The sequence below is a fragment of the Magnolia sinica genome, chromosome 3 (genome assembly GCF_029962835.1).
Source record: "Magnolia sinica isolate HGM2019 chromosome 3, MsV1, whole genome shotgun sequence".
NCBI lineage: Eukaryota > Viridiplantae > Streptophyta > Magnoliopsida > Magnoliales > Magnoliaceae > Magnolia > Magnolia sinica.
The window spans coordinates 63780864-63800867 of NC_080575.1; the positions used below are offsets into that span (position 1 = coordinate 63780864).

Here is a 20004-nt window from a genome sequence, read left to right on the forward strand (position 1 = left end):
ACCCCCCAATTATTGCTGCGGTTATAGCTACGGTTATAATCCGTAGCTACTGCTTTTTCAAAAAGCTGAAAAAGCATGGGCCTTTTGGACCTTTGGCAAGTCGTCCGTACAGATGGGGCTTTATTCTGGTCAGGTAAAATGGGGTGGGCTTAAGCGGGTAAATGGGCCATAAATGGGTCGTACAGTGGTAAATTTCTCGTGCACAACTGATGTAATGCACGTGCATGAGTAGATGTTACACTTGAGGTATACCATACTCGCTCGAGTGCACTTCAAAAGTCTACTTCCTCACGAGTGGGGAAGCATGCATGTGCGTAGAATTGAATCACTGGATACACCAAGTCTCAGAATTGGGGGTCAGTTGTGTTTCCACCTGGTTTGAACGCGCTAGATTGGACATGTTTGACATATGGCGACAGTATTGCACGGAAGATTAAGCCCAGATCCTCACAAATAATGTAATTAACGGGAGGAAATCCTGAAGCATAAGCAGCGTGGTACCATGGGTCGCGTGTCATTGTGCCTGGGCAAAAGTTTTTAAATGACACAGGGTAATACAAGAAATGCTATAGTCTAGAAGTAAGGACAGTTGCTTTAATTGTGATGCACCTGACACACGTGAAGCCATAAGAGAGTTAAGACACGAGAGAAAAGTTCTAATGTACAAGTACAGTATAGTTAAGGCCGTGATCAATAGAGACACGTAATATAATATGATTACTGGCTACACATCAAAGAGCAAGCTAATTATTCTATGGTAAATCGCTTGATTCTACATAATGGTAGCTAAGTAAGCCGGTTTTTATGGATTGAGTCTTAATCTGACTATTCGGTGGTTAGGGTTACAAAGTGTTCATTTTGAGTTGTGTCCCCATTAGCTATGGCATGCCTAACACATCATACATAGCACATGGACCTGATCACTCGATGAAACGCATGCACGAATTGTACTATATCCATGAAGAGAAATCCGAATAACGGTACAGATGATTGCTGCGTGTACAATTCACCGGATGATAACAAGGAATAGTTTTTAATGTTGTTATTTGAAAAGTAGGGATAACTTGATGAGCGACTCCGATCTTAAACACGAGTTCAATTTTCCACGTGTGATGTAAGTGCACTAGATTGAGTATTCTCACCCATTCTCAGTTACATTTTTGTAGAAGTGCTTTTTATCGGAGTCCTGTCTTGTTTTTGGGAATTGCTATGCTAATCAAAGTCTGAGGGGTATTTGTAGTAGTCGGCCCACTTAACAAGCTTGGTTCCCTCACAGCTGATCACGACCGCTGATTGCTCCTCTACCATTCCCTAATAACTCAACATGTTGATTGTTTCCGTCCTTTTCATCCTTAGGCTTAAAAAAGAGGTTCTCCATCTCTTCAAGGGTTCTTCCTCGAGTCTCCGGCAAGAAGGTGTAGAAGAAGATCCACGACAATGTCGCGAATCCGGCAAACAGGAAGAAGGTCCCACCGATAGTGATGGCTTTGGACAATGATAGGAATGTCATTGAGATAACGCCGCTCGTTACACAGTTCGCCGCCACTGCCAAGCTCATGCCCTGAGCTCGCAGCTTCATCGGTAAGATCTCTGGACTGTACACCCATGGGAGTGGACCCATCCCGATCGAGAACGATCCCACGAAAGATAGGACCGTCGCGATGCAGAGGTCGATCGCCCAGACGCGCTTCTTTTCAGTATTATGATTGACCATCGTCAAACCAAACCCTAATCCCAAGAGCGACATGATCATGCCAAACGAACTACTCAGTAGGAGTGGCCGCCTTCCGATCTTGTCCAGAAGGAATGTTGCAACCAAGATGAAGATAGTTTTGGTAAATCCAACGGCTACGGTTGCTCCTAGAAGGCCCTTCCTTGTCTTAATTCCGGCCTTCTGAAATATTTTAGGGCTATAGAGGACCACAACACTGATGCCAGAAGCTTGTTGAAAGAAATGGATCCCAATTGCTGCAATTAGGATCCTACGGATGGATGGTGTTGGCCTAATCAACAGCTCCTTCCACACACCTTCCCCATGACTACGTTTAGATACTTGGACGACATCATCCGTGCAATGCTTGGGGATTCCTACTGCTTCCTTGATATCCGAGAGCCGGATTTCGGACTCTTCCTCACTATCAGAGGTCTTGGCCAGTACCTTTCTTGCTTCACCAAGCCGTCCTTGCATGACCAGCCATCGTGGTGATTCTGGCATAGCAAGTGCTCCAATGACTAAGAAGATGGGCGGCACCACTCCGACCCCAAGCATCAATCTCCAACTGAGGTGCTCTGGGAGCTTGGCAAAGGCAAAATTTGATATGTATCCAATCAAGATTCCTACATTGATGAAAACTTCTGGGAAGGAGGTGAGGAAGCCTCGACATGAGGCGGGTGCAACCTCAGCAGTGTAGACCGGAGCGATCATAAGGGCATAGCCCACACCGATCCCGGCCACAAACCTTCCGACCATGAGGGTTGCGTAATTAGGTGCAAGGCCCATCACTAATGCGCCCACAAAAAAGATCATGGCGGCAAGGATGAGTGTGTATCGCCGGCCAATCCAATCGGATGTTCTTCCGGCAAGGGCAGACCCAATGAGAGAATAGAGACTGAGAATCCCCATCAATATTTCTATCTTTGTATCACTCAGCTTAAGATCATCCTTGATGAACAGTGCGGCTCCACTAATTACCGATATATCTGAGAGAGAGAGAGAGAGAGAGAGAGAGAGAGAGAGATAAGTACTTAATCCACAGTTTATACTTAATCCACATTAAACTGTAAGTAGTTAGAAGCAAAATACCGCTTATCCTAAGTAAAAGAAGAACAAAGAAACCATAAGATTTCTATATAATGAATACAAAAGTAATTAACATGAGAGAGAGAGAGAGAGAGAGAGAGAGAGAGAGAGTAGGAAAGTGATATAAAGTGGATCATAGACAGTTTCATGGCCAAGATGGATCAAAAGATGCCCGGTCGATGGCAGAAGTAATCAAGACTATCGGACATTAAATCGGCCGTATCTTGGAGTCCAGAATGAGTTATTCGACGAACCATTTATGATTTTGGGTTAGGACAAGCTACTTTAGCCACCCAACCCCAATATGACAGGTTGCGTAAGCTGGATTTACAAAATACCATCACATTAACGGTCCTTTCCCTGTTTTAATTCCGTTTTTACTATAAATAGTAAGTCTTAGTTTGATTATAACTCTACATCCGTTGGGCTTTAAAAGTTGCGCCCGATGTGAAAAGAGCTTAGAATAATTAGAATAATAGCGTAGTGAAGCCAGACAGGACACGTACTATTTTTGGCGGAAAAACTTGTGCACTAGTAGACATCACGACTCTAGGAGTTTTAGTTGTAGTTTGATTTTAAAATTTCTTCCATTGCTTAGTATCCCTATTTAAAGGGTTGTGAACTAGTTTATTTCATTCATCAATCAAATTACGAATTTTATAGAATTTGTTTCTATTTTTCTTGCTTTCATTCCTCGTGAATTCGAACAATCTCTGTGGGGAGTAAGAAGCTCTCGGATTTCAGAGTAGTTATCCTTGAGAAAGACCGTGATCTAGCTCATCAGTTTATCCCCGCGTCAGAAAGCCAACCATAGAGGGCAACTTTGCAAAAACAGAAACCTATCTTTCCTAATTCTTTGTAGTGAAATGCTCCATTGCTCTCAGAATCTTTCCGCTTTCTCCGAGGAGAAATGCTCCGGCTCTCTAAGAGCACACTAAATTATAGCGGACCTAGTTGCACGGGAACACTTAATCCCACCCTTTCTTGTAGAGTGTTCATTAGGTCCAACATACATTTCATGGGCAATCAAGCAAACTTGCACCGATCTTTGAAATAGGAACCATTTGATCAATGGTAATTAATGTGGACGGTAAAAATCATTTCCAAATATAGGTCCAATCGACAATTTGATCCTTCTATTTGCCAGGGACGTCATAAATCGCTAATGATTCTAAAAAATCACTGTTGTTAGGCAATTGTAACACCCATGGCTTCAAAACAGATGGCTGGAGAAAATAAGGCCAAATCAAAGATGCATTGGATCATCGATCAGTGCAATGTATGCATCTATTAAATGTGTTCTGGACCCAGTGGACAGTTCAGATCAATCAACCGGACTGTCCAAAGTGAACCAATGCAACTAGGTGCACTATAAGTACTTGTGCTCTGAGAGAACTGTAGCATTTCTCAATGAGAATTTCACTTTCAAAAGATGTAATAACAACTCATCACCACTTGGTCTGTCTGAGGGAAACAATGAACTTGTTTTGTATGATCACATGGCCTAGGTTGTGTTTGTTTGTATTTAGCTTTGGGCCTTTGTGTAAGCTCATTGGCTATATATATATATATATATATATATATATATATATATATATATATATATATATATATATATATATATATATATATGCGCTCTGTGTGCGCGCGCGCGTCTGTATACATACATACATACATACATACATACACATATACATACATATATATACATATACATATATGTATGTATGTACATATGTATATATGTATACATATGTAGAGTCATGCTCACCTATGCACCTACGCACGTGCACACCTTTGTACACATGTCATGGGTGTCTAATATGAACGATCCATGTGATGCAGAATCCCATGAATCCCCCAGGGACAAATTTTCACCCCGATCTAAAATTCTGGTGGGCCATAGTAAAGAGAAATGCAAATCAAGAGAGGAAACTATTTTCATTTTTCATGGCCCACCAAAGTTTTGGATCAAAGTAAAACTTGGGCCCGGGGGGTTTCATGAGGTGCTGCTTCACATGGACAGTTCAAATTTTGGAACCACATCACGTGTGATGGGTTCTCAAAAAAGTTCGCACCAATTTCATGCGAACTAGTGCGCAGGTGAGCATTTCCTATATGTGTGTGTGTGTGTAGATATATATATATGTATATGCATATACATATATACATACATATGTATGTACATATATGTATGTGTGTATATGTGTGTATATATACATACATACAAACGTATATTAAGAGGTATGCTCACCTGTGCACATGCACACCTTTGCACATGTCATGGGCATCTAATCTAAATAGTCTATATAATGCGGCATCCCATGAAAAACCATGGGACTAATTTTTACCTTGATCTAAATCTCTGGTGGGCCACAAAAAAGAGAGATGCAAATCAAGGGAGAAAGCTGTTTTCTTTTTCCATGGCCAACCAATGTTTTGAATCAAAAGTAAAAGTTGGGACCGGGGGGTTTCATGGGGTGCTGCATCATGTCGGCCATTCAGATTTTGGACTCATATCACGTATGATGAGTTCTCAAAAAGTTCGCATGAGTTCGGTGCGAACTAGTGCGCAGTTGAGCATTTAGGGGTGTGTGTGTGTGTGTGTGTGTGTGTGTGTGTGTGTGTTTTGTGGTTTCATTCATCTGGTCTGTCTGTTTCTAACCTTTTCCTTTTCTTTTCCAAAAAATATTTCTTACCAAGAAAAGAGAAAAGATGTATACCCACCTTTTGGGTATTTGAATTTCTCATAATCATTCAACCATTTCAATATTCACAGTATTACTACAATTATTTATCCCACAAATAAAGAAAAAAAAAACCCTTTTATCTAAAAGAAAAAAAAATGAACAAGAGAGAGAGAGAGAGAGAGAGAGAGAGAGAGAGAGAGCACATTACTATTATTATTGTTTGTGAAATAAAAAACTCTCTTTTTAAGGCCCATTTGGATACCGCCAAATAAGTTACTTTTTCTACTTACAATAGTAGATAAGTAACTTATTTAAGATAAATAAGTTTGGTTTATGATCAATTATAAGTAACTTTTACTTAAAATTATTTAATTACTTCAACTTAATAAGTAAAAATCAACATAAGTTACTTGAGAGGCATAAGTAGCTTATCTTAAATAACTTAAGATCCAAATGTCGGCTTAGGGCCCATTTGGATACCACCAAATAACTTACATTTTGTACATACAACAGTAGATAAGTAACTTATTTTAGATAAGTAAGCTTGGTTTATGATGAGTAATTGTTCAAAACCGCATAAACACCTAGAAACAAATCAAGCAAAGTACAAGCAATCGTACAACAAAGTCTAAATAAGAACAATCCAAATTTTATGTAGAAAATCCCTTGCAGGAAAAAATCGTCACAAAGCGACAAGTAATGAACTATGAAAGCATAATTTACAAGAGATAGTAGCTTATCGATTCCAACAAGCCTCGAATTTCTTTACACAAGCCCTAACTATGCCATTGAACCCTTAGGAATGAATTAGAAAGCCGTAGAACACCTCTCTCTCTCTCTCTCTCACAACACCTCTCTTTCTCTCTCTCTCTCTCAAATCCCAATTAATCTTGATATATATATGGTGTTACAACCAAAATAGGAAACAACTTATGCACTTAGACAATTCTGTGCCCATCTTCGATGGGAACTTTGATGACATCGGCACCCCATTGAGGTGGCATTGACCTCGTTCGATGCCATCGAGTAGCAACACCAAAATGTTCCAGTAACTGACATGGATTTTTTGAATTTTCTCAATGGGATGAAGCATCTATCGATGGCATCGACATCTTCTTAATGGCATCAAGTACTCTGTTAATGGGATCGACAGACCCTCTTACTGACAGATTTAAGACATCAACAACAATCATCACCATGCCTTCCATCTCTATTCATCATGGCTCCTTATCAATCACCATTTCTAATTTTTCCTTGTATCATATCTCTACCATTGATTCTCATGCACACTTTGTCTTCCATTTACACTTTCGTCAAGCCCAGAGAAGTTGTACAGAACTTGAACTTCTCTACGGGGACCTCCTTAGTAAGCATCTCAACTGGATACATGCTTGTGTGGATCTTTTCTAAATACACATCTCATTCCTCAAGCACTTGTCAGATAAAATGATGATGCATATTAATATGTTTAGTACGCAAGTGATAAATGGAGTTTTTAGCCAAATTGACCACGCTTTCATTGTCACAATTGATTGACACAACCTCTTGCTGAAGTCCTAATTGATTTATTATCCCCTCCAACTAAGTAACTTCCTTGAATGTTTCTGTCACTACCATATACTCAGCTTCAATAGTGGAAAGACCCATCACAGACTAAAGCTTCAACATTCAATTGATCGTTCTATCCGCTAGTACAAATGAGTAATCGAAAGTTGACGTTCTATTGTTCACACTTGTAACGTCCCAAATTTTTACCAACTTGGAGTTAAACGTCCTTGGGTAATGGGTCTATCATAACACCTTATCGACTTCTCAAAACTCAATCTTAAAGTCTCAAATCCCCTTTCAACCAATTTCCTTAATCTCACCTTTCACCACCTTATTCTTTAAATTTTTCTAAGTACTTTCATATTAGACATTAATCCTAAAGTTTAAATAATGAAGAACAATACTTAAACTAAATTTACTATAAATAGTAAATATATAAATAAAATAGGTTTTTGACCATTAACCTTATGGAATATCACAAAATAAATAGGTTATTTGTATAGAACAACTTCTCCTACCCCAAAATCATATATTGCATGTTGAATAACTCATTCCAATTTGCAAGATACGCTTGTTTCAAAATCTGCATGGCAAAACCACCACCAGATAGCACAGCGGGGCGTGGCGCCACCGCCCTGACTGAGGCGCGCCACCAGTGCACCGGATTTCGGTGGACCCTCACTACGATTTTCTGCACCTTTTGACCGACTTCAAAAAGTCATATCTCCCTCAATACAGTCCGATTTAAGTGATTTAAAAGTTAGATTGAAGCTTGATAAGTCTAGTTTCATATAAAAATAAGTCAAAAATATAATAAAAATTTTAATATAATTAAATCTAGGTTGATGTGACAACTATCCAAAAATTATTAGTTCGGACAATTGTTACTTTTAGAATTTTTAGAATTTTTCTAGAATATGAAATATACTGAAATTTTGTAGAGATAAAGTAGACTTGATAACGAACTACTAGAAAATTAAAATAATATACTAACTAAAGGTGCCAAAAAAGGGCATAGAACTACCCTAGGACCTTATTCTGTCATAATTAGTGTGGAATTTAGTTAAGTACTAAATTAAATAATTTCTGAATTTAACTTGAACCACTATCTATACAAATGGCAAGATTCAAAACCATTAAAATCGTTAACTCAACATTACTTAAAAACCTAAGAGCAATCTCAAAACCCAGTTGCCCTCGAGAGCATATTGAAACTCCGTATCGGGCCTGGACCGCCCGTTGAAAGTCCGATTACCGCGAAACTATAGGCTTATGACCATCTTATTGGGCTTGACAACCATTGCGGGAATCGAGCCCAAATAGTGTTCAGAAACGCACAACTTAGGCCCTGAGGGAAGTGTGTGAGAAACGTGAATATCTTTAGAAAATGAACCAGAACTTAAATGAATTAGGTCTTTCGCTTGTAGATGAAATTGAAGACTTCAGACAGTCAGATTCTGACCAAACTTCACCCATGGATCAGGAAAATTTCTCTGCTCCTGTCCGTGTACTTATGGCCCTGATCGAGTGACAACGACCGTTGATCTAATACGGGTCCTCCACGGTCAATCCACTAATCCGATCATACCAAAATCATAACCTGGCCTAGATGCATTGTCAGGGAACTTACTCTGTGATATAGACAGGTAATGGACCTCCAGATGAGCCCCATTCGTCGGAAATAAGCGCCCATTGGATACAAACCAGGTATACCATGGCCTTAGGGCCATTTGCATCAGTTATGGGCATATATAAAGCCCTTATCTCACCCCACCTCTCTCATATACGAATTTGCTCAAAACCCTAAGAGAGAGAGAGAGAGAGAGAGAGAGAGAGAGAAAAGAGGAAGGAGAGAAGAGTGGTTCTGGGAGATCATTGCAGGAATCCTCCCACACGACTCTACGTGCTAGATCGTCATTTTCTTTCACTATCCGACCCTCTTTCGGCTACAATTTTGGTAAGAAACTCTAACCCTAATCTTGTTTTAGGAATCCAAATAGAGGAATCGACGAAATAACTAACCTATTTCGTGATTTAGGTAACCATTGTTCTGTAGACGAGAGCGTAGGTTTTGAACCAAGTTCGAAACAAGCAATCCAACGAAAGGTGTGGACTATAAACGTTTAGGTTATGGTTTTCAAGGCTTTCAATGTCAGCTAATGATTTATGTCTGACTTGATTACTGCCATATGATCTTAGTTACGACATTTTCTATGAATTATACATGTGTAAACTATGTTGAATATATTATGCATTCCACGTGTTTGTTGAAATGTTTGTATGAACATGTAAATATGATTTATGTTCACTATGACTATTAAACTATGATTCATCGTTGTCTTATGCATGCTGACCTCTCTGTGTAAGGATTTGCTAAGATAAGTGTTGTAACTAACCTAGTCTGTATATTGGGTAAAAGGGTAGCCTAAGTGTTTGATAAATTGTTTGAATGAGTGTGAAATCCTGATTTGTGTTTGTCATGACTATTAAACTAGGATTCATGTTTGTTATATGTATGACAATCCCCCTGTGAAAGGATTTGCCATAATATATGCCATAACTAATTTAGTCTACGTATAAAGTAACGTGTAGTCTAAGTGTTTGATAAAATGTCTGAATGAGAAATTACTTGATAAAATGTATTTAGTAAGGGTGTTGAGATAGGATTCTCAACTACCTTATCAGTATTTATATTTTTCTTCATGTAATCTAAATTGCTACTATGTGGTTTATGGATGAAATGCATATGTATAATAACATGTTCAATATATTTATTAAAATGCTAAAATGAGATTTATATTTGAATTGTTTGTTAAATGTTGTTATGACTATCACATATGAATACCTATTGTATTTGATCATGATTGGGACTAATACGTAGTCCAGGCAATCGGTAACGATTCCCATTGAGTGGCTGAACTAGTCTCGCCACATTGGATAAGTTCGATGAATTGAGTCGTACAGTGATTGTCGACAGTGGTTAGGCCACGTGGAGTGCTTATACACTCTATATCGATTAATTTAGCGTGCGCTCGTACCAATCAAACTTGTCAAATAACCCAATTGGCCTATTGTGTGTTTACCATGTATGGACACTACTGCTTGAATCTAAAGTACCACTTACCAATGTAAAACCTGTCTCAACCATGGTAACACGATTCGCTAAGACTCATGAGTCGGGCATGGTGGTGTATAAGACACCGTGGTCGAGCTGTCGGCCTACGCTGGGGTGACGAACCTCCCCGTAGTGACTAGTGAGCAATCCAAACTCGTGAGCTGAATATGGTGGTGTATGAGACACTGTATTCAAGCTGTCGGCCTACGTTCAGGTGACGAGCCTCCCATAATGACCTCGAGTATAATCAATTGAATTTTCTTATCTACTGCTTTCATTAGGGGTGATGCCCTACAACTTGTCTATCGTATGTGATTAAATAGGATTGACGACCCTAGATGGATCCCCGTTTGGGTTAATGATATAAAGGGAGATGCTTTAGCTTCCTGAATTTGCTGTGTGAATAATCCTAATTAATTACTTAGCTAACATGACCATGCACCGCATTACATGTGCTTTGGCGAGGAAGAGCACATTTAGGGAATTTATCATGCGTGATCGTGAGATGAAGTCACTAAGGGAGTGCAGGCAAGGGCATGCATCATTTCCACATATCATCTCTACATTAATAAGAGTAGCTAAGATTGCTTATGTATTGCTTTATCATTACTGCTTGACTGAATTGATAACATGTTAACCTTTGCTTTATAGTTCCACTGAATTATCTACTCATTCCCACCTGGGATGGTGTTTTAAAACACCAACCAGACACTATTGTAGATACAGGTGATGGGGAAGTCTATGCAGCGGAGTTGGACTTCGTAGACGAGGAGGAAGAATTCTCCTACGTCCAGCTCTCAGGCGGGTCTATGTAGACCTCGTGCTGCTTCGACGGGATCACAAGGATATATGATTTAGTCTAATACTTTACATTTTGACATTTTGTATATTTTGAAATAAAACATGTATGTATTCAACCCTATTACATTATCATACTCTGGAGGTAGATAACCGCTTACTTATCTCAATACATATATTTCAGTCTTTTGCTTACTAAATTACATTATCTCTGGAGTATAATATGTTGTTTTAGTGTAATCCCACTCATGCTTAACCCATTAATATGGGCGAAATTTGAATATTATCATCCATATTGCATAAAGTGATGTGCTGGATCTCGGGAGTAAAGTTTTTCTCGACCTCCGAAATCCAAGGCGTTATAACACTACCCGCATAATCAGAATCCACATATCCTGTTTTTCTTCATCTGTTTTATGACACTGTTCAGAAGATAGCTTAAAATAAGCTGTGCGGGGAACATTGACCGGCTTTGCCTTGTCCATTCTATACTTCATCAATACCTTCTCAAGGTATTCAACCTGGGATAGCCATAGCCTGCTCGTCTTCCTATCTCTATATATGTCAATGCCAAGAACCCTCTTTGCAGCTCCCAGATCTTTCACCTCGAATATCCCTAATAATTGAGTCTTCAATATGTCGATCTCAGACATGCTACGACTGACGATAAGCATGCCATTGACGTATAATACTAAGATAATGAACTTTCTATCACTCAATGTCTTGTAATAAACATAATGATCATACTCATTCCAAGTAAACCTCTTACTCATCATGAAATAATCAAATTTTTATATCACTGCCTAGGTGATTGTTTCATGCCGTACAATGACTTCTTCAACCTGCAAACCTTGTTCTCCACCCCTTGTATTTTGAAATCTTTTGGTTACTTTATGTAAATCTACTTTTCTAATTCCCCGTACAGGAAATCAGTCTTCACATCCATCTGTTTCGGCTCGAAATTGTATTGGACAACTAGTGCCAATATGAATATGGTAGATATTTCTTTACTACTCGCACGGATATCTTAGTGAAGTCCATACCTTCTCTCTGAGCATATCTCTTCACTACCAACTTTGTCTTGTACTTATCATGTTTCTTCTTGAAGATCCACTCGCACCCAATCACTTTACGGTCAACAAGAAGCTCCATTAGTTCTCATGTCTCATTCTTGTACAAGAAGTCTATCTCATCATTCATAGCTGCTTTCCACTTTTCAGTTTCTACCTCAATAAGAGCCTCTTTAAAAGTAGACAGATATCCCCCATCTGTAATGAGAGCGAATGCAACATTTGAGTCATCCCTATATCTCGTGGATAACTTGCAATCCTGTGACAGATTCCTTCTCCATAGTTAGTTACTCCACCTGCTCTTATATGTATATCAGCATCTTAATATCAGCCCATCTCTCATCAATGTCTTACTGAACATCCATAACCAACCTTTCAGCTTTCTTGTGTTCATCCTTTCGGAATAAGGATCCTTCGTTGAATTAGATATTGCAACAAAGGATAATTTTTTGCGTGGTTCACTCGTATAGCTGATACCCCTTCACACCATTACCATAGCCAATAAAAACATACTTTTTAGCCCTTTGGTTTAGCTTATCTCTTTCAACTGATGGTATGTGAGAGTAAGCATCGCAACCAAATACATGCAATAATTTACTTACTTACTACTCCACACTTCCTCTAGAATTTTAATTTCAATAACCATAAAAGGGGATCAATTTACCAAGTAACAAGGTATGTTAATGATCTCAATTCATAATTCCTTACTCAACCAAACATTGCTCATCATACATCGAGCCATCTCTAAGAGAGTCTGATTCATTTGCTTGGCCATACCATTTTACTCTGATGTGTGACTGTAATGACCCTGAAAATTTTGTGCCAAGACCCGAGTACTACCTCTGTTTTCCTTAGAAGCTTTTTGGGGTAATTAGCGCTAAACTCGATTGCATGTGAAATTTGCATCAATCACTTTAAATTGGATCTGCATGACTCAAAATCTGTAGAATAGTTAGCGCTAGGTTACTCTGAAATCTGGGATTCATCGCTAAAGCCAGTTGGTCTTGGGAATTTTTGGAAGTTCTGGATCGGACCTGGACCATGCGTCGAAAGTCCGATAGCAATGATCTTAGGCTGTTGCGGTCACCATGTTGGACTTAACCATCACCTCAAAAATCAAGTCCATGTGATGTTCTAGGTCGATTTGATTGAGTCCGGAATGAAGAGTGTGAGAACGGTTGGAAATTAAATGAGATTTTATGAAATCTGAGTCGTGTCGCTTGCGCGAAAATTTTAAGCAATCTGACCATTAGATTCTGACCCAATTTCACCCTCTGATCAGGAAAGGTGGCCCAGGCATGTCCTTGTGCTTGTGGACCTGATCGAGATTCGGTGACCGTTGATTTAAGTGTGGTCCGCCACGGCTGATCTGAAGATCCGATCGGTACGAAAACTCAGCTTGACCTAGATCCATGGTCAGTGAGCTTAAGTCCGACCTTTTATGGTAATAGGCCCACCGGAAGTGCTTCGTTGGACCGAGAGAGGCCTGTTTTGGTTATAACCTAAGTATACCTTGGCCCTGGGGTTATTTTCATCAATGTTAGGCCTATATATAGACCTTAAAACCCTAACTCTCTTTTCCATACGAATTTCCTAACCCTAGCTAAGAAAGAGAGAGGAAAAGAGAGAGAAAGTGAGAGAGAAGTTGGTGAATCATTTTAGATTCTTTCCTGTTCTTCTTCATCCTTAAACCTTTACTTTTGAATCGTTATTCCGGCGATTCTGAGTTCATCCTTGGGTAAGTTAACCTAACCCTAATCTATGTTAGAGCTTAGAAGAGTCTTTGTGTTGTTGTAGCTCATTTCTATTCTTGCCTTAGGTTATCTTGTCGCCGTTGACAAAGACAAATCATCTGAAATCAGTTCGGTGTTCTTTTCTGGATTAAGGTGCGGACTTTAATCGTATAGGTTATGGTTTTCAAGGCTTTCCATGCCAGTGAATGGTTTATTCTTTCTATGGATGAGATTTCACATGTCAAATGTTATGTTTATTTTACGTTCCTGATATGCATGTGTTACATTGAGATTTGTGTATTCTATGTGTATGTAGGAAGTACCGTATGCGTATAAAATATGAACATGTGATTGCCATGATTATTTGTCGTGTACTTATGCTTATTGTAAGTGCGGCAACTCCTTGGTAAAAGGAATTGTCCAAATGCGTGTATTTCAACATACGTCATGTATGTTGTATTATGTATTCTAAGTGTTTGTAGAAATGTCTGAATGATCTAAAGTGTGATATATCAACCTAGTATGGGCGTTGAGAAGTGATTCTCAACTCTCCCACTAGTGTGTATGATTTCTTTCATGCAAGTTATATTCCTTGTTGTTTAATTTCAAGTCTTACTTATGCTTAAATCCATGTTAAGTTGATATTCTTCAGATGCTTACATACCATATGATTTGAGTTGTTGTTCCATTACTATTCTAAATTGTAGATATGAATATCTGTTGTAGTGGAATATGTGTGGGACTATGAGTTTGTCCAGAAAATCGGTAATCGGCCTTAAATTCATGGTTGAGGTTGCGTTCGCCACGTAGGACGTGATTAGACGAACCCAAGTCGTATTAGAGTTATCGGCAATGATTTGGCCATGTGGGGTGTTTGCACACTCTATGTCGTTCAACCTAATGTGCGCTCGTGCTAGTCGAGTTCGTCAAGTAACCCGATTGTCTGATGTATATTCACCATGTATGGATGCTACTGTTTGAATCTAGGGTACCAAACTTACCGATGAAATCCTATTAACCATGGTACCTTTATCCGCTAAGACTCATGAGCCAGACGTGGTGGTATGAGATACCGTGGTCGAGCTGTCGGCCTACGCTAGGGTGACGAGCCTCCCCATAATGACCAGTGAGCAACCAAACTCGTGAGCCGATTATGGTGGTATGGGACACTATATTCATGCTGTTGGTCTACATTGATTGGTGACGAGCCCTTTGTAGTGACCTCGAGCATGCCTGGATGCCGCATTGAGGTGACGTGCCTTAGTGTAGTAACGAAGGTGTAATAGGCGTGCATTGATTGGTGACGAGCCCTTTGCAACGACTTGAAAACATATGATCGTATGAGATTGTCTAGGACTGACGACCCTAGAATGGATCACTGTTTGGATGGTGATATGAGGAAGGTACCTTAGCTTCCCAATCCTACTGTATGAAAAGGACTAATAACAACTTGGTAATCATGTTCATGCACCGCATTTGCATGTGCTTTGTAGACGTGGTGCACTTTGAGGTGATGTTATCCATAACGTAAGATGAAGACGCTGAGGGTGTATGCGTGAGGGCACGCATCATTCTTCATACATTCTTGCATTAACAAGAATACTTAGGACATGTTTGATTGTTCTGCTTTATCATTACTGCTTGATTGAATTGATAACGTGTTAACCTTTGCTTTATTGTTCCAGTGAGTTGATCACTCACTCCCAAGTTCTGGGGCGATGTTAAACACCCATCAGACTCTGTCTTAGTTGCTGATGTTGCAGATGTTGATGCAACCTTTGAGGCAGAGCAGAAGATCGAGGATGATGAGGCTGCTTTCTCTTTTATGTAGTTTTCAGATGGGTTCTAGTGAGCCTTGTTCCGATGCGCGGGATGTTAGGATTTCTTTTGAGAATTAAATGATGTAATTTGATACTTGTAATTTTGATAGCAACACTTGTATTATGACCCGGTATGTATATGTACTTTAGGGATTTACACATGTACACATATATTTCTTTAAGTCTTCCGCTTGCGTTCTTCACTTATCCCTGAATTATATTTGCTATTTGGCTTAATCTATTCCATGTTTTATGCACTAATACAGACAACATACATCTATCTTTAAATATGTTGCATAAGTGATGTTTTGGAACTCGGGAGCTGAGTTATGCTCAACCCTCAAATTTCAGGGTGTTACAAGTTGGTATCAGAGCATGAATTGGATTAAACCGGACCTGGGTTACACACTGCACGTTGTCGCCACCTTAGTGTATTTGGGTGCGAGTTTATCGTAGATTGTGTGTTTGTGTTCCGCTGCTTCTATCGGCGAAAGTTTACTGAAAAGATCGCCGAGATCGAGTCTGTGCTCTCTCCTGATCACACACAGTGACCCGAAACCTCTCCTAGACCATCTATTAATGAGATTAGATGGTTTATCATCCCATTTTAACCTTTCAATCTTTAAAAAATCTCTGTTTGTATCAGATTTCTGCCTGAATGGCCCGATAGGCATCGAATCATGCAATGGGGCCGATCGGGGCATTTCCAGTGGGGCCCAAGGGGGACCCACATCATTTTGGAGCTAAGGGACCAGGAGGACCTCGCCTGAACGGTGAGCCATCGCCGGACGGTCCAGAGACCGGCGATGTCCTCGCCGGTTCGGCGAGGCCTCGCCGATCAGCGGGCCAGGTCGGGGGGGCCGGCTCGGGCCAACGAGTTTATGGCCTAGTGTGGCCCACCCTTCCACAGTTTGTTGATTAAAACCTCTTCTAAACCCTACTTCCTTCACAATCCTCCCTCCCAAGCTCTCCTTTCCTTCAAGTTCTTCTCCAAACTTCACCAAATCTCTTCCAAATCTTCTTCTTCTTACATTTTCGTGCACACCCTACCAACCCATCTCAAAACCTCACCTCCCATTGCTGTTTACATCTCCTTTTCTTCTCATTTGGTCTCTCAAATCCTCTTTTGGGATCTCAAGTGTGTGGAAGGTTCACCATTCTTCCTATTTCTCTCTTTCTCTCATTTCTCATGGCCCTCTTTGAGTTTATCACGACCATCTTTTCCATCTCTACCCTTCTTTCTTTGATGGGGAAGAAGAGAGCGCCCGTGGATGAAGCCGAGCCTAGCCACCCAACCCGTGCACGGAGGCCGAGAGGTGCTGCCGCGAGCACGACCGTCGCTCGTGAATTCCAGACTAAGCGGGACCTTAATCCTCGAGCTCCCATTGGTAGAACCTTATTTGCAGAGTTATCGCATGGAGTCTATGAAGGCCGTAGGGTCCTTTTTAAGGCTCATGTCGATCCGCGGCTATATGACGAGTTTCTGTTGTTGAAGCGCCTGGAAGAAGCTAGTTGGTGTCCCTTGTTTGAGGGTGAGTATCGCGCGAATGTAAGTACTGTTCAAGCTTTTTATGCCAATATTTGTGATCCTTCGTTGGAGCCTCTGCAGTTCAAGATTCCTTGTGGTAACGGTCGGGAGGCCACGGTCAACGTCGCTTTGATATCCCGACTCCTGAATGTGCCACTTGGTGAGGTGCATGCCAGTGAGAAGAATTTAAACAGTATGCACGAGAGGGATCGTCGCATCCGGTTCCTTTGTGGTCGTCTGGTCGAATGGCAGCCTAATAGAAGTCTTCTAGCTACCAACATGACGGACGACTTTCGCTTACCTCACCACATGTGTACGTTTAATGTATATCCGAGGTGGAGTAATCACAGCGAGTGTACGCGCCTGATGGTAGATTTTCTATATCAGGTGGGGCAAGGAGCGAAGTTATGTGTGCCGACGTACATCTTGCGTCAGATTATCCTTATCGCTCGTTCGACTAGGAGGACCGAATCGCTTCCTTTTGGCTGACTCATCTGTAAGCTTGCACATGAGTTTGGCTATAGGCTTGGAGCAGAGAAGTCGGTTCCTGTTCGTCATATTAATCTGACGACCCTTAAGCAGATGGAGATTGGTCCTCGTCGATAGGCCTCAGAGAGTGAGGATGAGTCAGAGAGTGATGAGGATGAGAGTTATGTTGAAGGTGGTGCTGAGATTGAAGAAGAAACAGAGCAGGACGAGGAAGAGGTTGAGGCACAGGATACGAGTGAGAGCTCTCCTCCTGTGGCACCAGAGCAAAGCGCAGATCAGGCTGCCAGGGATGCCCGTATTGCTCGGCTTGAGGAAGGGCAGGTTGTTCTACGCCAGGATATCATGGATTTTCGAGGCCTTGTGAAGCATAAGTTTAAGAAGGTGACTCGAACTCTGAAGTCTATCCTGTGTTGCTTGCAGGATAAGGGTGCCCCGCCTCCATCTCCTGATTCCGACGAGTAGTTGTCGTTGTGGTCGTCCTTTGCTTTGTTTGTTATTTCTTTCTGTGTGTAGCCGTTGCTGGCTTGTAATTGGAGTTATTTGTTGTTGTTTGAAGTTTTAGATGTTGTAGTTCACATGCTTTCCCTGTCGTGATTCATGTAATGCTGCACTACTTGTATTGCGACAATTTTATCTAATGGAATGCATGTTGTTTATCTTTGGAGTGTGCTGTGAATGCTGTGTGGATGGATTATGTGGACGCAGAATCTTACAGGTTGCATCCTCTGTTGAATGTAGGGTATGCCTCCTAAGGGTTTGAAGACTTCAGCCCGTCTCTCCTTGGTTGAGTCGCTTGCTGGGGTTCCTCCCTTGAGCGATAGCCAGACGGATCCACAGACGGGCCCGTCTCATGCTGGTGTTGGGCCGACACCTATGGCTCCTCCAGTCACGCCTTCGGTTCCTGAGCCGAGCCGTGCATCTTCGTCTGCTCCACCGTTTGATAGGTTTGAGCAGATGATGCTGTTGATGCAGTAGTAGCAGATTCAGCAGCACCACCACCAACAGCAGCAGCAGCACCAGCAGTTCCTATCTTCCATGGCTGGCATCTTTGCTCAGTTAGTGGGGGCAACTCCTCCTGCTTCACCTATGCCCCCATCTGAGAGCGCCAGTGCGAGCGGCACTTTTGAGCGATTCCAGCGCTTACGACCTCCCACGTTTGCGGGTTCTCATAGACCCGAGGAGGCCAAGTATTGGATCGATCGCATCTCGAAGATGCTGAGATCGCTGCATTGTTCAGAGGTTGAGCAGGTCGAGCTTGCCTCCTTCATGTTTGAGAAGGAGGTCAGTCTATGGTGGGACAGTGTTCTTCACACTATCGAGAAAGGATTTGAGTGGTCGTGGCAGGCGTTTGAGGCATGCTTCCACGAGAAGTATTTTTCGGTTACGTACCGACATGAGAAGGAGAGTGAGTTCCTTCGCCTCCGCTAGGGAGGGTTGTCGGTGACGAAGTATGAGAATCGGTTCACTGAGCTTGGTCGGTATGTTCCTTTGATCCTGGGCGATCAGCCGATGAGGATGCGGCACTTTTTTGAGGGATTGAGGCCTGAGATCCGATCGAAGATATGCTGTGCTAGCATTTCTTCCTATGCAGAGTTGGTGAGCATGCCCTTGCGAGCAGAGCAGGATGGGGACAGGTCGTCCCGTATGCGAGCACCTATGGTTCCGAGGCCACGACCTGACTTTCAGGGTGCACCTTTTCTCGACAAGAGGCCACGAGCAGATTCTCCTCCTAGGCGTTTAGTGCCGCCCGCTCAGCAGATGCGAGCTGATCTTCGCTGTTCGTATTGTGGGAAGATGGGGCATTTGGATCGTTTTTGCTTTTCGCGTATGCGGGCCAGTGGTTTTACTCTACCACAGAGGATTAGCCGTCCGATGCCTCAAGTTATTTCACCTCCACCTCTTCGTTTAGCGCCAGCTCATCCATCCTTCAGACCTGCAGTACCTAGCTTCAGGCCACCTCAGCGGCCCATGGTTCCTCCGCTGAATCATCAGCAGTAGGCTCGAGTTCATGCGCTCTCAGCTGAAGCGCCTATGTCTGACTTGGTGCCGAGATCCTTCGAGCTTACAGCACACATTGAAGGTATTCCCGTTTCTATATTGGTGGATACGGGGTCCACTACCTCTTTTATATCATATGCGGCAGTTAGGCGTTTGGGTTTGAGCACTGTTTCTATGCAAGGAGTGATGCTTACTACCGCTACGGGGATTTCCTCTGCTATGAACAAGCGTTGTATGGATTGTTTGGTCGATCTAGGAAGTGGATCGATCCGTGTTGATTTCTTTGTCGCACCTCTATATCATTACGATGTTATTATGGGTATGGATTAGCTCACGAGGATGCGAGCAGAGATCGATTGTGAAGCAAGGTCGGTGACAATCCATAGACCTGAGGGCGAGACAGTTACTTTCCCAG

At 41.6% G+C, this 20004-nt stretch overlaps 1 protein-coding gene across 1 annotated transcript in view; it reads right to left on the reverse strand.

Moving 5' to 3' along the window:
- Positions 1-924: 924 nt before the first annotated feature.
- Positions 925-20004, reverse strand: part of LOC131239976 (polyol transporter 5-like) — a 37549-nt gene continuing 18469 nt past the window's right edge. The window contains exon 2 of the mRNA XM_058237951.1: positions 925-2700. Coding sequence (XP_058093934.1) covers positions 1271-2700 — 1430 coding nt within the window. The 3' untranslated portion in view covers positions 925-1270. The remainder of the gene's footprint in view (positions 2701-20004) is intronic.